At 38.6% G+C, this 14,221-nt stretch overlaps 1 protein-coding gene and 1 non-coding gene across 3 annotated transcripts; one reads left to right on the forward strand and one right to left on the reverse strand.

Moving 5' to 3' along the window:
* Window positions 1-73, forward strand: TRNAE-CUC (transfer RNA glutamic acid (anticodon CUC)). The gene has a single exon. It is a non-coding gene; the product is annotated as a tRNA-Glu (tRNA).
* Window positions 74-1,065: 992 nt separating this feature from the next.
* Window positions 1,066-5,470, reverse strand: LOC147865432 (uncharacterized). 2 transcript variants are annotated; one of them, XM_087318236.1, is made up of 3 exons: window positions 4,494-5,470; window positions 3,715-4,424; window positions 1,066-3,380 (listed from the first exon to the last, which is right to left on the reverse strand). In XM_087318236.1, exons 1-3 carry the CDS (start codon window positions 5,424-5,426, stop codon window positions 1,463-1,465), a joined length of 3,561 nt encoding a protein of 1,186 aa, XP_087174362.1. In that variant the 5' UTR covers window positions 5,427-5,470; the 3' UTR covers window positions 1,066-1,462. The 2 variants fall into 2 exon arrangements, with proteins under 2 accessions (XP_087174362.1, XP_087174361.1); XM_087318235.1 differs by having other exon boundaries at window positions 3,715-5,470.
* Window positions 5,471-14,221: the final 8,751 nt, after the last annotated feature.

Raw genomic sequence — 14,221 nt, forward strand, 5'->3', positions numbered from 1 at the left:
TCCGTTGTAGTCTAGTTGGTTAGGATACTCGGCTCTCACCCGAGAGACCCGGGTTCAAGTCCCGGCAACGGAATCTTTTAGGGTTTTCTTCTTCATTTTTATTACTAATAATATTTGAAACACTTCCTGATTGTTCATTAACATCGACAAACTCACCCATCCTAATTCACAAACTCCCTCCTCCTTATTTGAAACAGTTCCCAATTGCTCATTAACTTCGACAAATTATCTCTTTAATTCGAGAATGTTAATTTTGCCATTTTGCATTCATTTAGAGCATATGGTACAAGCTATAGCTACAATAATTAGAACTATGGTATCCCCAATAAAAGGACATCAGACTTGAGAACTAAAACTTGTTACAATAGATAAAAGGAAACAACTCCATGAGTAAACCAATATTTTTATTGCACTGATTGTGGAATGGTTTGCGAAGCATATGTATATCCAATATCAATACAATCACTAAGGTCATCCACCTGCTATTGGACGTACTCAAGCCTTCATTAACTTCTAATTACCAAGCTACACAGAAATATTCATGGAACCAATTCATCTACCACCAATAACAGCAACATAGGGAGAACCTAGCATATACAATACTGACAAAGATCCACCATCTCATATTTATTTACATCATAGAAAACATATCATATGGATAAAGTTCTTCTTATTGATACTTTGTTTTTACACTTCTCACATTTCTACTCGTGCATACCTCATGATTATCCATAAGAATCTCAAAAAGGCATGTCCACTCTTTAAGAATTCATTGCCGTATCATATGGAATCTTCCATGCAATTAGCCGCATGCTAATTTAATCATTCAACCAATAATTTGATTCCATATAGATTTAAGCTTAATGCGATGAGAATTGTGAATATCGATGATCATACACACAGTTGGACCAGTTACATTACGCCAAAATATTGCAACACATGCTAAACCAACCAAAAACTAAAGAACAGAACATAATTACTCAGAAAGTTTATTGTTTGACGCATGTGCTTGAATTGAGGCATATATATTTCCCTCTCTAAAGATATGATTAGAAGCAGAAGACATAGATTCCAAGTTAAATCACATTATCCATTCAAGTTCACTGCAGGAAAGAAAAAATGGAGTATGATACTTCCTATTGTGGTAATTGAATTACATTTGAGCTCAATCGAACCAAATCGATTTTTCACACTAATTTCATCCGAGCCGAATCTACCATATCCAGAATATAATCAAGCAAAACCTTTCATCTTTCTTTGATCGAATCAAATCTATGGCTACAAATTCCTCGAGTACATTTTCTTTTTCCTGTTCCTGTTCCTCTTCTTCTTCTTCTTCTTCGTCTTCTTCTTCTTTGTTCACACCCTACCTGTATACAAGAATGTTGTAAGACCAAGTCTTTTTGCCAAGAAAAACCCTTGGAGGGGCTACTAACCAAAAACCACACACACCAACGAAGTGTTATGCATTTAATGCGGGAGGGTGGATATTAGCATGGCCACGACCCCGACCCCGACCCCGTCCCCGTCCATAACCACGACTGAAATCACTCACAACACCACCTTGAGGGACCATAACTTCACTATCATCAATAAGGGCATCTGTAGTATTTTCACACGGAGGAAGTTCATTCTCAGTCGGCCCTTCAGCCATGTAGTTGCCTTCAATATATCTAACCGGATTCTTACATGTGCGTCGATTATGACGTTGTTGCATCCCGCACCGAGAGCATGTAAATGGCCTCGTATTCTCCTCAAGCTCAGCTGCAGTAATCTGCCTTTTCCTAGGCCTTCCTGGTGGTCTCCTCGTCTCTGGTGGCAACACATTCTCCATAACTATTGATTGCATATCAATCGGATATATGGGGCTCTCGTAGGACTCTTTGTATGCTTCTATTGAGAAACATCGATCAGCATACATTTGACATTGATCTCCCCGAAAAAGAATGGCAGCACATGCATGAGAACAAGGTACCCCAAAGATTTGCCATTCCTTGCACGTGCAATCCCAGCCATCCAAGTTCACTATCCTCGTTTGTTTGCCAGTGTCAATCTCAAACACGGTCAAATCTGATGGTCTCACCAAGTAGTGTTGTGAAGAAGCCATCGCCTCCCTTATTTTCTCATCGATCGGTTGAATCAAGGTGGAGGGATCAAACTGTGGGACTTGAACAGCAGTCTCAGCCTCTTGACGACGTTGAAAGAACCATTCCGCTAATTGTTTTCTTATCGATTCGAGCATTGCTATAATCGGCATTGACCTCGCTTCCTGCAGCCAAGAATTCACTGATTCGGCCACGGTAGAGGTCAGATGACCCCATCTTCGGCCAGGAAAATGAGCCGTTGCCCAATGAACAGGATCCACATCCAGCATATATTGCACGCCGTCAGGACAAAGAACCCGAGCAGCATTTATCGCCTCCTCAAACTTTTCCATACTTACTTGATGGGCTGCGGACCATATCAGCTTGATGAATTCTCCATTACTAGTATACTCTTTTTTCAAGGTCTCCACAAGGTGCCTCATGCAACATGCATGTTTGCTTTCTGGAAATACTGCCAAACCTGCTTCAACTAACCCTTTTTCTCGATTGGAAATGAGGGTCAATATGCAGGTCTCCAACTGTAGACTTTGCCTCAATGCAGTCATAAACCACATCCAATTCTCTTCATTTTCAACATCAACTACAGCTAAAGCAATGGGATATAATTGATCTCTTGCGTCTAAACCAGTAGCACTGAGAAGGCATCCTTGGAACTTGCCAGTGAGCTGAGTTGCATCAAATGCAACAAAAGGTCGGCAATACTTGAACCCCCTTAAGCAAGCTGAATATGCCAAAAAAAGCCTATAAAATGTGACACCCCTACACTCCATAAATGCAACCGAGCCTGGATTCGTAGTTCTTATAGCCGAGAGATACCCAGGCAACATACAATAACCTTTGAGCTCATCTCCATGAATGGATATCATTGCAGCTTCTTTACCTCTCCAAGCTCGAGCATACGGTATTTGTATGCCTTCTTCGCGTTGCAAATCTCGGATAATATCCACAGGGCGGTAATTTGGATGTTGCTTAATCTTCTCTTGTAGCTTTTGGGCTATCCATTGAGCCGAGGCATTCTTGTTTCCAAGGCCTGGGGCACCCTCACATGTATGTTCAGCTAACGCTCGTATTCGACAAGTAGGACCCGTGCCTAGTATTGATGCATGCATACGCCATCCACACCCAGCATTCCTGCATCTCACTGTATACTTTGACCGGCTGGATTTGACAACATAAAACTCTACATGCTTTTCCAGACATGCAGCTCGAAGCTTTTCTTTCAGATCATCTATCGTGGCAAAGTCATCGCCGAGCTTGAAGTCCATATGGATTGACCTGTTGAAAATAGAGGGCGAAAATCCTTTAAAATAGGTACATGCAATTCAAGAATCTGTATATTTTACTATGAGAAAAATTAACAAAAAAACCAATGGATCTCATTTCAATAGCATTGGCAGCCAAGTATATTAATGAAGTATGATGAACAGCATTGGGAAAAGACCAAATCCAAAGAGTATAATTGATTACTCAAAACTAACAAAAATCATAATCCATTTATGTCATTCTGTTCACCGATCATCAGTTTGCATCCAAATCAGTGCAAGTCTTTTTAGACATATTGGCTTAAAGATAAAAGCTCTCACAAAACTGATAAAAACAATGGGTTTACCTGGAGTCTTCTAGTTTGAGATGCGTGCGCCCACAAACTGGCATCATCTGTCCAGCCTCAAGAGCTTGCTGAACATACTCTTCGAGACAATCTCGGCTCGCACTTGGCACATCCACATCTACTGATACCTTATTGAGCCATTTAAAAGACTCCTGATTAACAAGGTCATGAAGAGGGCCCGCATAGCCATTCATCCCAGCCGCAAAAGCAATATAAGGAGGGTCGGCTACCGTGCTGCCCACCAAGCAAACACCATATATCTTTGGATCATCAAAACCTAGCACACGGCTGAATTTGGCAGCAAGATGATCAGGTGAGGAGAGGGTATGTCCATCATTGCCAACCCTTCGGTAGATAAAAGCTCCAACAAGAGGTAAGTGAGGGATGAGATCTAAGCAATCGGGTTCATACACATCAGCTGAAGAAGTTGCATGGCTTCTGGATTGAAGGGCCATGATGGCAGAGACCAATTGTGTCAGTGGATGCAATGGTGGGGGCAGTGCCTTGATGCATCCAAGCACAAAATCAGGCGTTTTTGGGGCCACAGAATCATCAATGGTTCTGTCTATGATGTCACTAGATATTGGCCACAGTTGGGGCCCTAAAAATATCCCTGGTAGGGTTCCATTTCCATTTCTGGCGGTCTCAGACAACGGCTTGAATTCGGCAACCAAAGAAGACTCTATTTGGGCTCCATTCGCATTTCGGGGGTCGTCGGACAAAAGCTTGATTTCAGCAACCAAAGAAGACTCTATTTGGGTTTCATTTGCATTTCGGAGGTCGTCGGACAAAGGCTTGACTTGGTCATCAGAAAAGGACCCTATTTCCATTCCATTTACGTTTTCAACATCATTGGGCAAAGGTTTGATTTGGGCAACCGAAGAAGTCCTAAATTGAGCTTCATTTCCAACTTCATTGCAGAAAGGCTTGATTTGATCACCTAAAGAATCCTCAATTTGCATTCCATTTCCATGTTCCTTGGACAAAAGCTTGGTTTGGGCTCCCAGAAAATGTCCTAGCTGGGTTCCATTTCTGTTCCCAATGCCATTGGATAAAGGCTTGATTTGGGCATCTGAAAAAGTCTCTTTTTGATTTCCATGTTCACCTGACAAAGACTTAATTTGAGGAGCCAAAAAAGTTCCTCCTTGTGTTTCATCACCTCCAAGATCATTGGACAAAGGCTTGAATTCAGCACCAGAAGAAGCGCCTATTTGGGCTCCGTTTCCACTTCCATTGGAAGAAAAAGGCTTGATTGGGACACCCGAAAAGGTGCCAATTTGAATTCCCCTTCCACTTTCATCACCAGGCAAACACTTGATTTTGGCGCCTGAAAAACCTCCTAATTGGCCACTCCTTCCACATTCTTCTCCAGAGAAAGGCTTGATTTCAGCGGGGGGTATTTGGGCAGTGAGAAAAATCCACAAAACCCCTTCTGAAAGCTGGTTGCTCTGTTTCTCCTCCCCAGAAGAAGAAGATGACGATGTTGAAGTTTCGGGAGCCAAGAAACCTCTGTAGAGGATTCCATAGTCTGAATCAAGACTAGACACATCCCAATGTACGTTATTGATGCCTCTGGAACTTGCTAGCATGCCTTGAACTGTGTGTGGATCAAGTTTGGTGTGGCCCTGTTGTTTTATGCGAGAAAGGAGATCTTTGAATTGAGGGATTAGGGCACTTACAGTTTTCTGTAGAGAAGCATCATCCGCTTCCATATCGTCTTTCTTTCTATCTTTCTGCCTGGCTGAACTGTCTTGACTGTCTGTATTTCTGTCTTATTCCTCGTCTGCTTTTTGATTTTGTCTTTCTTTCTTGTTGGAGGAGAAGAAGAGGGTTTTGTTTCTGTGCCAATAGGCCGCAGGCAGGATCGCTGCTATCTTCGTCTGAGAGAGAGAGGGGGGGGGGGGGGCAGAGAGGAGGAAGGAGGGAAGGGGACTCGTAAATATTGTTAGGCCTATGGTTTGCCTTATTTCTGTTTTTAGGGCTCCCTGCTCTCACTCTCTATTTGTTTTGCTTTGTTTTTTTTTGTCGGTAAAAGCACACAATTATATGAATTGTATGTAAAATCCACTTAGTTACAACTCTTCTTAGTCTCCTCTACCTATCATATGCCTATATATAGGGAGACGGACATCCTGTAATGCCATTAAAAAACCAGAATATGCATTTGTGGAAATGATCCCCACATGCTCTAACATCCAAAAAATCCACGTGATAATACCTTTCAGCTGCTTTATATAGGCTTTCACCCCCATGTCTATTATCAAACATGAAAGCATTGCGCATATTCCAATTGTGTTGTAAGTTCCCAATAACGTAAAATTTGGAACAATACCTCCATCTCATCATTTGAACCATTTTTGAACATATTGAGAAAAAACCCATTGTTGAGGTCTCAAACAACGGGTTCAAACTTGCCAAATGTCCAATAAGTATTTCCAAATGGTGCATGGTACAGGACATTTAATGAACCTATGTGTACTTTCCTCCAATGGAACGGTGCAAAAGAAACAAGTGACGGGCCCTAGTCCTTGTCTCTTTAAGGCCGAACCTAATGGGAGCCCACCAATCATGACTCTCCATATGAATACCTTTGCACGAAATGGTAGATGGGAATGTCAACCACGTTGTAATATTTTCCACCACCTTGCATCTGACTTACATACATTCCACAACTTCGCTACTTTAGGAGATAGGCAGGTAATGATGTCATTGCATGATGATACAATAGATTTGTTGTGACTTCTACAAATTTCTCTCAAATAAATCCATAATTTGGGGGAATACATAACCATCACTTGGCATCTTCAAATTCCTACAACCTTTGAGATTCATTATCAACCACATCTTCCAAATATACAATCCCCAATCGAAATAAACGATTGAATTGAGATCTCAACTTCTCTTTCCCATGCCAAAACAACACTCAAGACGAAACAAGCAATTCATTTTGTAATGAATTACAAGGTCCCCATTCAAAAAGAGATAATGCATCTTGCCATGATCTTACCAAATGTTGTCCACATATAGAAGAATGTTGAATCTTTAGAGGAATACTTCCATTGAGTAATGACCACCAGGATACTTGAACCTTTGTTTTCCGGTGAACCAATCCTTCATGCTCAATAAAATATTGCATCATAGATATCCATGGTTGATCTTGTTGACACATATATCATAATAATGCAAATCTACGAGCCATCAAATGCATTTCCAAATCCAATATTGCCGCACCACCGAACCTTTTAGGAGTAGCCAAATGGTCCCATGAAATCCATGTAACTCCCGTCATTTCTCCCTTCCGCCACAACATGAACTGAATAGGTTGTAACATGTTTTGCAATGCCGTCTTAGTCCAAGGTAGTAAAGGCAAAAATTATACTAACATAGGTATTAAGATACATTGCACCACTTTGAGTCATACATGAAAGGGCCATAATTGAGACTTCCAAGACATAAATTTGTCCTTCAATTTACTACCAATCCAATCCAATCAATTGAACATTTGCAACATCAACACCCAATGGATAAAACCCAAATGTCGATATATTGATCCTCATGTAATCACTGAACCTCACCATCCCAAACATTCCAAATCACTCTCCGTACAAGAAATAAGGCGAGACTTCCTTCAATTTATATACAACCCTGAAGCCAAAGCAAATTTATCCCAAACTTGCATACTCCTTTCAAGATTTTCTTTTGAGACTTGTAAAAACATAAAAGAATCATCTGCCAATGCTTGTGCCACCAATTGTCCACCAGATGGAAGATGCAAACCCACAATATCACCACTGGCCACAAGATTTGACAACATTAACTAACAAAGGATGTGTAACAATAGCAAATAACAATGGGCTTAGTGGACATCCTTGCCACAAGGATTTAGTAAGAAACACACTCCGGCATTAAGCATCATACATGAGGTTGCATGTTGCCCTAGCAAAAAGATAAGTCGACACATACGAGGACCAAACCCCATATTATACATCACACCTAAGAGGAAAGACCAATTAACATGATCATATGCTTTTTCCAAATCTAATTGCACCGTAACCATTTCTTGATGTGTATGTCGAGCATAATCAATAGCTATTTGAACATTCAAAACAGTATGCAATATATTTCTACCTACAATAAAACCATATTGAGATGGATGAATAAGTTGAGGTAAGATTTTCTTTAGTCTATTGGATAATATCTTTGCAAACACTTTGTACAACCCTCCCATCAATGAAATAGGCCTCCATTGATGAAATGACTCCAAAAATGATACCTTTGGTATTATTTGATTTTTGGCTCGTTGCGAAGCTCGTTTAGAGAGCTTTCCAAGGATTGTTTGGATGTTAAATTTCGTTGTTGTTACAAGAAGTTACAAGGAAAATTGTCATCATCTCAGGTTAGTTCTCTCAATCTCTATTAGGATGGCAAACACAACAACAGGAAGTGTGTTGATGATTGTTGATGAATGTGGTAGTAATGATGGCTATGAAAATTACAAGAAGCAAAAATGTATCGATTCTACAAAGCATGAGAAAACATCATATGTGTTATTCTTGGTGGCAAATATGTTATTGGAGATGATTATGATGTTGACAGTTGTTGTGATTTTGTTAAGGCGTTGATTTCTAATTTTATGGGAAAAAATGAGAATGATGCTAAAGATTGTGTGGAGGAGGATGTTGTGGAGGTGGTGATGGAGACCAAGTCTATGTTAACAACTTTTGACAGGTTCTATGATCGTGGTGTTATTTTGTATTTTACTACAAAACTTCCTTTGGTATCATGGATTAAGCAGTGGTTGAATTCATTCATAATGCCTAAATTATTGTGTTGAGGATGTGTATGTGGGTCCAAGAGGTTTTTATGATGTGGTTTTTTTATCGTCAAAACACCGTACAACTTTGATGGCAAAGGTACCAATCTTTTTTGATAGAAGATTAGTGTATGTGATGGAATGGGTTCTAGTGGTGGATTATAGAGATTTATTAAAACAACAATGTCCAATTTGGGTGATCGTTGATTGTAGTAACTCATTCTTTTGGAATTTACTACCAGGATTGATGTCTCAAATTGGTAAAGTTTTGGTTGCTCCTCATCTTAATTCGTTGAACAAATGTAGATTTTGCATGTTATGGGATACAAGTTGTAAAATTCCAGGATGGTTGAGTATAGATACATCTCGATTTAGTCGATTTCGTTTTAAGCTTCAATGGGAGACTTTTGTAGTACATTGTTTTAAATGTGGTGAATTGGGGCATTTTATGGTTGAATGCCAATATCATGGTGAACTATCCCCAAAAAATTATGTCAAAGGGAATAAGGAAGATGTTGAGAAGGATATTGTCTCAACAGTTGATATGGTCATGGACAAGGGAACATCTCATGGGTTAGAGCGGGATCCTAAAGTTCATGGTCATGTTAGAGGTGTTGGGGAGGAGAATGGAGTACGTATTAATGATGACCCAGATGTTGAAGATGGAGAGTGGCATCAAGTGAAGCATAAGATAAAAGGGAAGGGTGTTGTCATATAAAGGGACACAAAAAATATGAACAGTAAGGCATTACCAAAAGATAATTTGAGATTGAATGAGAGCTTTAAGAAAAATCCTTGGCAGAAACAATTGCGAAATCAGAGAGTGTCCAACTAATTACAATTTGATTCTTCGGGAAGGGTTATGCGACCTCAATTAAATCAAGGACTTCGTTCTCGTGGAGGTAGACAACAAAACCCTATTATTGGTGGAGGTGATATAGTACACACAAATCCTTATGCAGATCTTGAACAAGTAGTTAGTACATTCATGAATACACTTCCTCATAAAGAGCAAGTTCTTATTATCTTCTTTAGTGTGAATTGACAACTTTCAAATCGAAAGAGCGAGGCACTTAGGGTATGATGCACTCCTCGATGTTATTGAAAGGGCCTCCTCTAGCAATATGTCATAATTGAGATTATTGTTGCCTTTGATTCTTAGAGGATTGACAGGATGTGTGACAATGTTGAGAACTATCATTTGGAGAATCAATCACAAATTAGGCAACAGTGTTAGCTAAGACCATGTATGAGACATGGACAAGATTCCACCCAACATCACTTACAAATATAGTATCTATACAAAGCTCAATTCAATGATTCTTACAAGAGGAGAGAAGTTCAACGATGTCATGTTACAGTTGGACACTAAGGTCTTTTCATGGCGAATGAAATTCTAGTGAAAATAGTTCAATGGCAGCTTTAGGAGAAACTATAGAGTACTTTACAATTTTTTAACTAGTTTTTAACTAATTTTTTAACATGTACCTTAACCTAGTTGTTGTTACCTATTAATTGTCCATAATAATTTAAACAAAGGATAATTACTTAAGTTAAAGAACTCTAAAACATTATATGGATTTTGCAAAAGTTCTCTTGTTTATTTTCCATGGTAGAGTTATGTTCGATTTTACTTTTCCTATTAGATTGTATAAGATTTCTATGCCAAGAGTTTCTTCAGTAAGTTATGACTTTTGAAACGGAACTTGAGATAAATGAGCCTCAAAGAATATTCACACAAGAGCAAGACTTCTCCCAAGAAAAATCTAAGATATGAATTCATTATGACATTTTACAACGATCTAATGACTTCCATGTTCAATAGATCATATCATGTGGACATTGGAGAGTGATCAATATCTCTTTTGATGCAAAACAATAAATCAAAGACCTTAAATATGCTCATGCTTTTAAAGTTATTTACCCCAATAAGTATCATGTATCATGTATCATGTATCCTGGTAACTCATTATGCCAGAACAAACATCAAAGCTGAGTTACCAGAACAAACATCAAAGTGTTGACCACAAACTGGGGATTTGCTTAAGATACAACATAAGTTTTAGTTGGCAATTTGATATTTGCACAATCAATTGTACATTAAAGTTTGTTTGCCTACTTATCTTGATTCGTTGTTGAAATATATAATCAGCAAATAACATGCATATAAACTTTTCTTACTCTTTAAGCCAAATACATGAAAAGAGCTCAAACTTAAATATTATGCAACATTAAAGGATTGTCTGTGCGTCCTTTGATTGTGTAGCAAGAGAACCAAGTAGTATCCTTTCTTTATAAAAATGGAAAATGATATAATCATATGATGTTATAATTAAACTTAAATTGTTGCTTTTGGACAATTAAATTTGGCAAAGAAGATATAAACTATGTACATAGGTTCGTTAATCTTATTGATACTTCAGCCACTGTATTATAAACATGATTCAAAATCTCGAATATTAAAAAGAAATGCCTAGATCTTTCTAAAAAATCCATCTTTATAACTCATCAAAAAGTAACTCCATACTCTCTTGAAAAAGATACTTGAGAATTAGCTAGATTCCTTTGTTATTCTTTCCATAAAAGTTGTGTATATTCAAACAACACGACAATACAAAAAACCCCTCGGTGTCCCCACTACAATAATGAGGATCTTATGGCAAAGTAAACCATCTAAGGTTTTGTAATGACAAAAAGGCATATCCTTTGAGGATAGGTTGCACATAGAACTTAGCAAAAGGCATATCCTTTGAAGATAGGTTGCACATAGAACTTAGTTAACAACAACTACCACGTCAACTTTCCTTTCAAACCAAATACTTCTTTTGGTGCTCCATGGAGACCATCAAACAACCACCAATTTCTCATACTCCAATCGTACCACAGACTCCAATACCTAATGTAGTCAAACACAACCTAAGAAGCGAACAATACCTTGTCGTGTGTAACAGTCTTGGAGCGAGGGATACCTAAGACAATGGGTGCATGAGGATACTTCGTGACATCAAATTGTAACTCTTCAACATGATTGCCAATGGTCATGCAATGGCTCTGTTTCATGCAATGGTAAGGCATGTCCATTGATGGTTGTTGTTAGAAGGGGCTTGGTGCAAGGGACTCATGAAATGGCATGAGCGCAGGCAATGTTGGAATAAACCAAATAGGTTATGTAGAAAAGTATATGGTCACTAGAACAAGACAATCAAAGGATCCATGTTGCATTGTACCATCAAGGATGGGAAGTGTATTAGATGAGAGAGGTTGACAAAATGATATGAATCGCATAGATGAATGGATTAGGTTTGGACAAAGGCATTAGAGAAGTCACGGAAGGGGATGGAGGGGTGGGGACACAAGGGCGACTCGAAGTTAATCGAGTCTTGGTAACATCGCAAATATGGAATGTAGGTTGAGGACTTGGAAGCATGGGGCAATAGCCTTTAAAAAATGTGGGAGGTTATGTGGCGAAGTATCAATGAAGTTGTGGGACAAAAGTATTTTGATATTGGCGATTTGGAGGGTTGGGAACTCGAAATGGAACTTGGGACAACATTGAGCCAACCGGTAGACCCTCGTTGGGGGCAATTTGAGGTGTTTCAAGATCTTGAAAGGGTTTTGTACTTGGTGCAAGTGGAGGATAAATGGATGAACTCACCATAAAGACAAGAGGCCTACACAAATGTGGTGATCCCACTCTTCACGTGTCAATTGCCCTCAACAGTTTGTTACAGTGGAGCCTAGGCTAACTTTTTCACCGTCAACATCTACTTAAAGAGGCGAGAGAACTTGGGTTTGGACCAGGCGGTGGGAATGGTCCAATGTCATGGCGTGTCATGAAGGGTCAAGTTTGGGTTTCCCACTTAGTGTTGTATCCAAGCTTGGTGTTAATACTTGCTCGTCAAATCTAGTTCCTAACACAAGTTGTTGAACTCCATGACACATTACACCATGGAGCGCTCCTTTTATTTTGACTCAAAGAAGTGGTCCCAAGTAGAGGGGGCAAATATGTTGGGGATTGCACACTCTACTCGCGGTGATTTGGCAAAGTGGTTCAGCAATGAGAAACCAAGATAGAGCAAAGACAAGGTAGAAACAAGAATAGAATAGAAACAATTATATCAATCGATTGCAAGTATAAGGAGCACACCATGATGGGCATGGGTTGTATACATAAAACGAGTATGTGGAAAGCCAATAGACACAAGTGATGTGGCCTTCTTGATAGCATGTGGAATGCCAATAAACAACAAACCAAATGTGGCCCTCTTTATAGTAATAATATGTGACCAATGACATGTTTGACAAAGGAATGTGATAGTATCAATATTATAATGCACGCGTAGATGGACAATGAATGTCTAATTTCCCATGTAACTTAGTTTGATGAAAAATGCAAGATTCATCTTTGCCAAAAATCAAATGAAACACCAATATTGAAGGATGGTGACGAGAACAAAGGAAGATATGTAAAAAGGAAGAAAAATGGATGTTTGAAGTCCAGCCAGCATGGCAAATACTCAAGGTTAAAAAGGAAGATAGATTATATGAATTAACTTACGAAGAGACAGAACAAAATTTACTAAAGGTACATATACATGTCTGAATAATGCCTATGACATTACGAAAACTCCAAAAAATACATATGCAGATATTAGAGATGTTAATAAAGAAGCAAAAAATCTGGCTAATGGAAAAACAATAGATGCAATGTTCATAATTGCCAATGGATAGCAATTAACATGGAACAAGCAATCAAATAAAAATTTCAAAAAGATTGGCTCATGAACCAGATTAAACCATTTCACAAAGAGAAGTTACAAAACACGTGCCCAACTATCGGATAAGCATGGTCAATTGAGCTATGGCCAAGTTATCTTGCAAGATCATATAACAAATAATTAGCTCATGGGCTGAAAGCCGTAACAAACAAGTACTTGCATAGCAAGCTGCAGACCAAAACATTTCACTATTGATCATTTGTATACTCTAATTGTAAGTATGGAATAAAGCCTACTTCAAAGCAAAACAATCAATTGCTGTTTATGGGCATTAAGAGAGCTTTTGGTCTAGTATTATGAAATGAACTTTGGGATAGAATGATAGAGATTGGAGTGCCATCCAAGTATCGAGCAATTGTAGCACAATTGTATAAGTGAGTTAGATGCAAATATAAAATTAACAAAGGTGAGTACTTCTAAATAACATGGGATTCATCCAAGATGTCTGCTCTCTCCCACAATCTTTGGTATAGGCATTGCTAAACTTGAAGAAATAGTTAGCAAGGCTGCAAAAGGATAAGGATTAGATGACCCAAAACTTCGTACAAGAGCTTATTCTATTACTCTTGTATTTTGACATTTCATCATCACTCTACAGATAGCTAATAACGTGAAAGCTGATCAATGTAACTTTAATCTCACAGGTTACATGAATTATAACATTAACCACTCATAAAAATAATTGTTAACTCTACATTGCAATAAATCCCTTCGAAACAAGCGTAAATTTACGTCATTCAAATAACTTTTTAAGCATATCTGAGATTTCATTGACCCCAACATTCAACTACATTAGAAAATCTATCTTAAATATTCTCAAAAGACTCAGATTTTCAATAAAGATAGCTCTCTTTATTGAGTAATAGCAAGACAATGAACCTTTTACATAATTCAGTAAGAGTCGTGCACTGCAATC

Source organism: Azolla caroliniana, unplaced genomic scaffold (genome assembly GCF_043228905.1).
Source record: "Azolla caroliniana isolate FFs.n. ecotype wild unplaced genomic scaffold, voAzoCaro1.0.p SCAF_4, whole genome shotgun sequence".
Taxonomy (NCBI): domain Eukaryota; kingdom Viridiplantae; phylum Streptophyta; class Polypodiopsida; order Salviniales; family Salviniaceae; genus Azolla; species Azolla caroliniana.

What these genes read in the sequence shown, in the direction of transcription:
- LOC147865432 (XM_087318235.1), bottom strand. Translation starts at nt 5,426, where the DNA reads ATGGAAGCGGATGATGCTTCTCTACAGAAAACTGTAAGTGCCCTAATC. An exon ending in CTCAAACTAGAAGACTCCAG is followed by an intron (nt 3,381 to 3,714) that starts GTAAACCCATTG and finishes TATTTTCAACAG; the next exon opens with GTCAATCCATATGGACTTCA.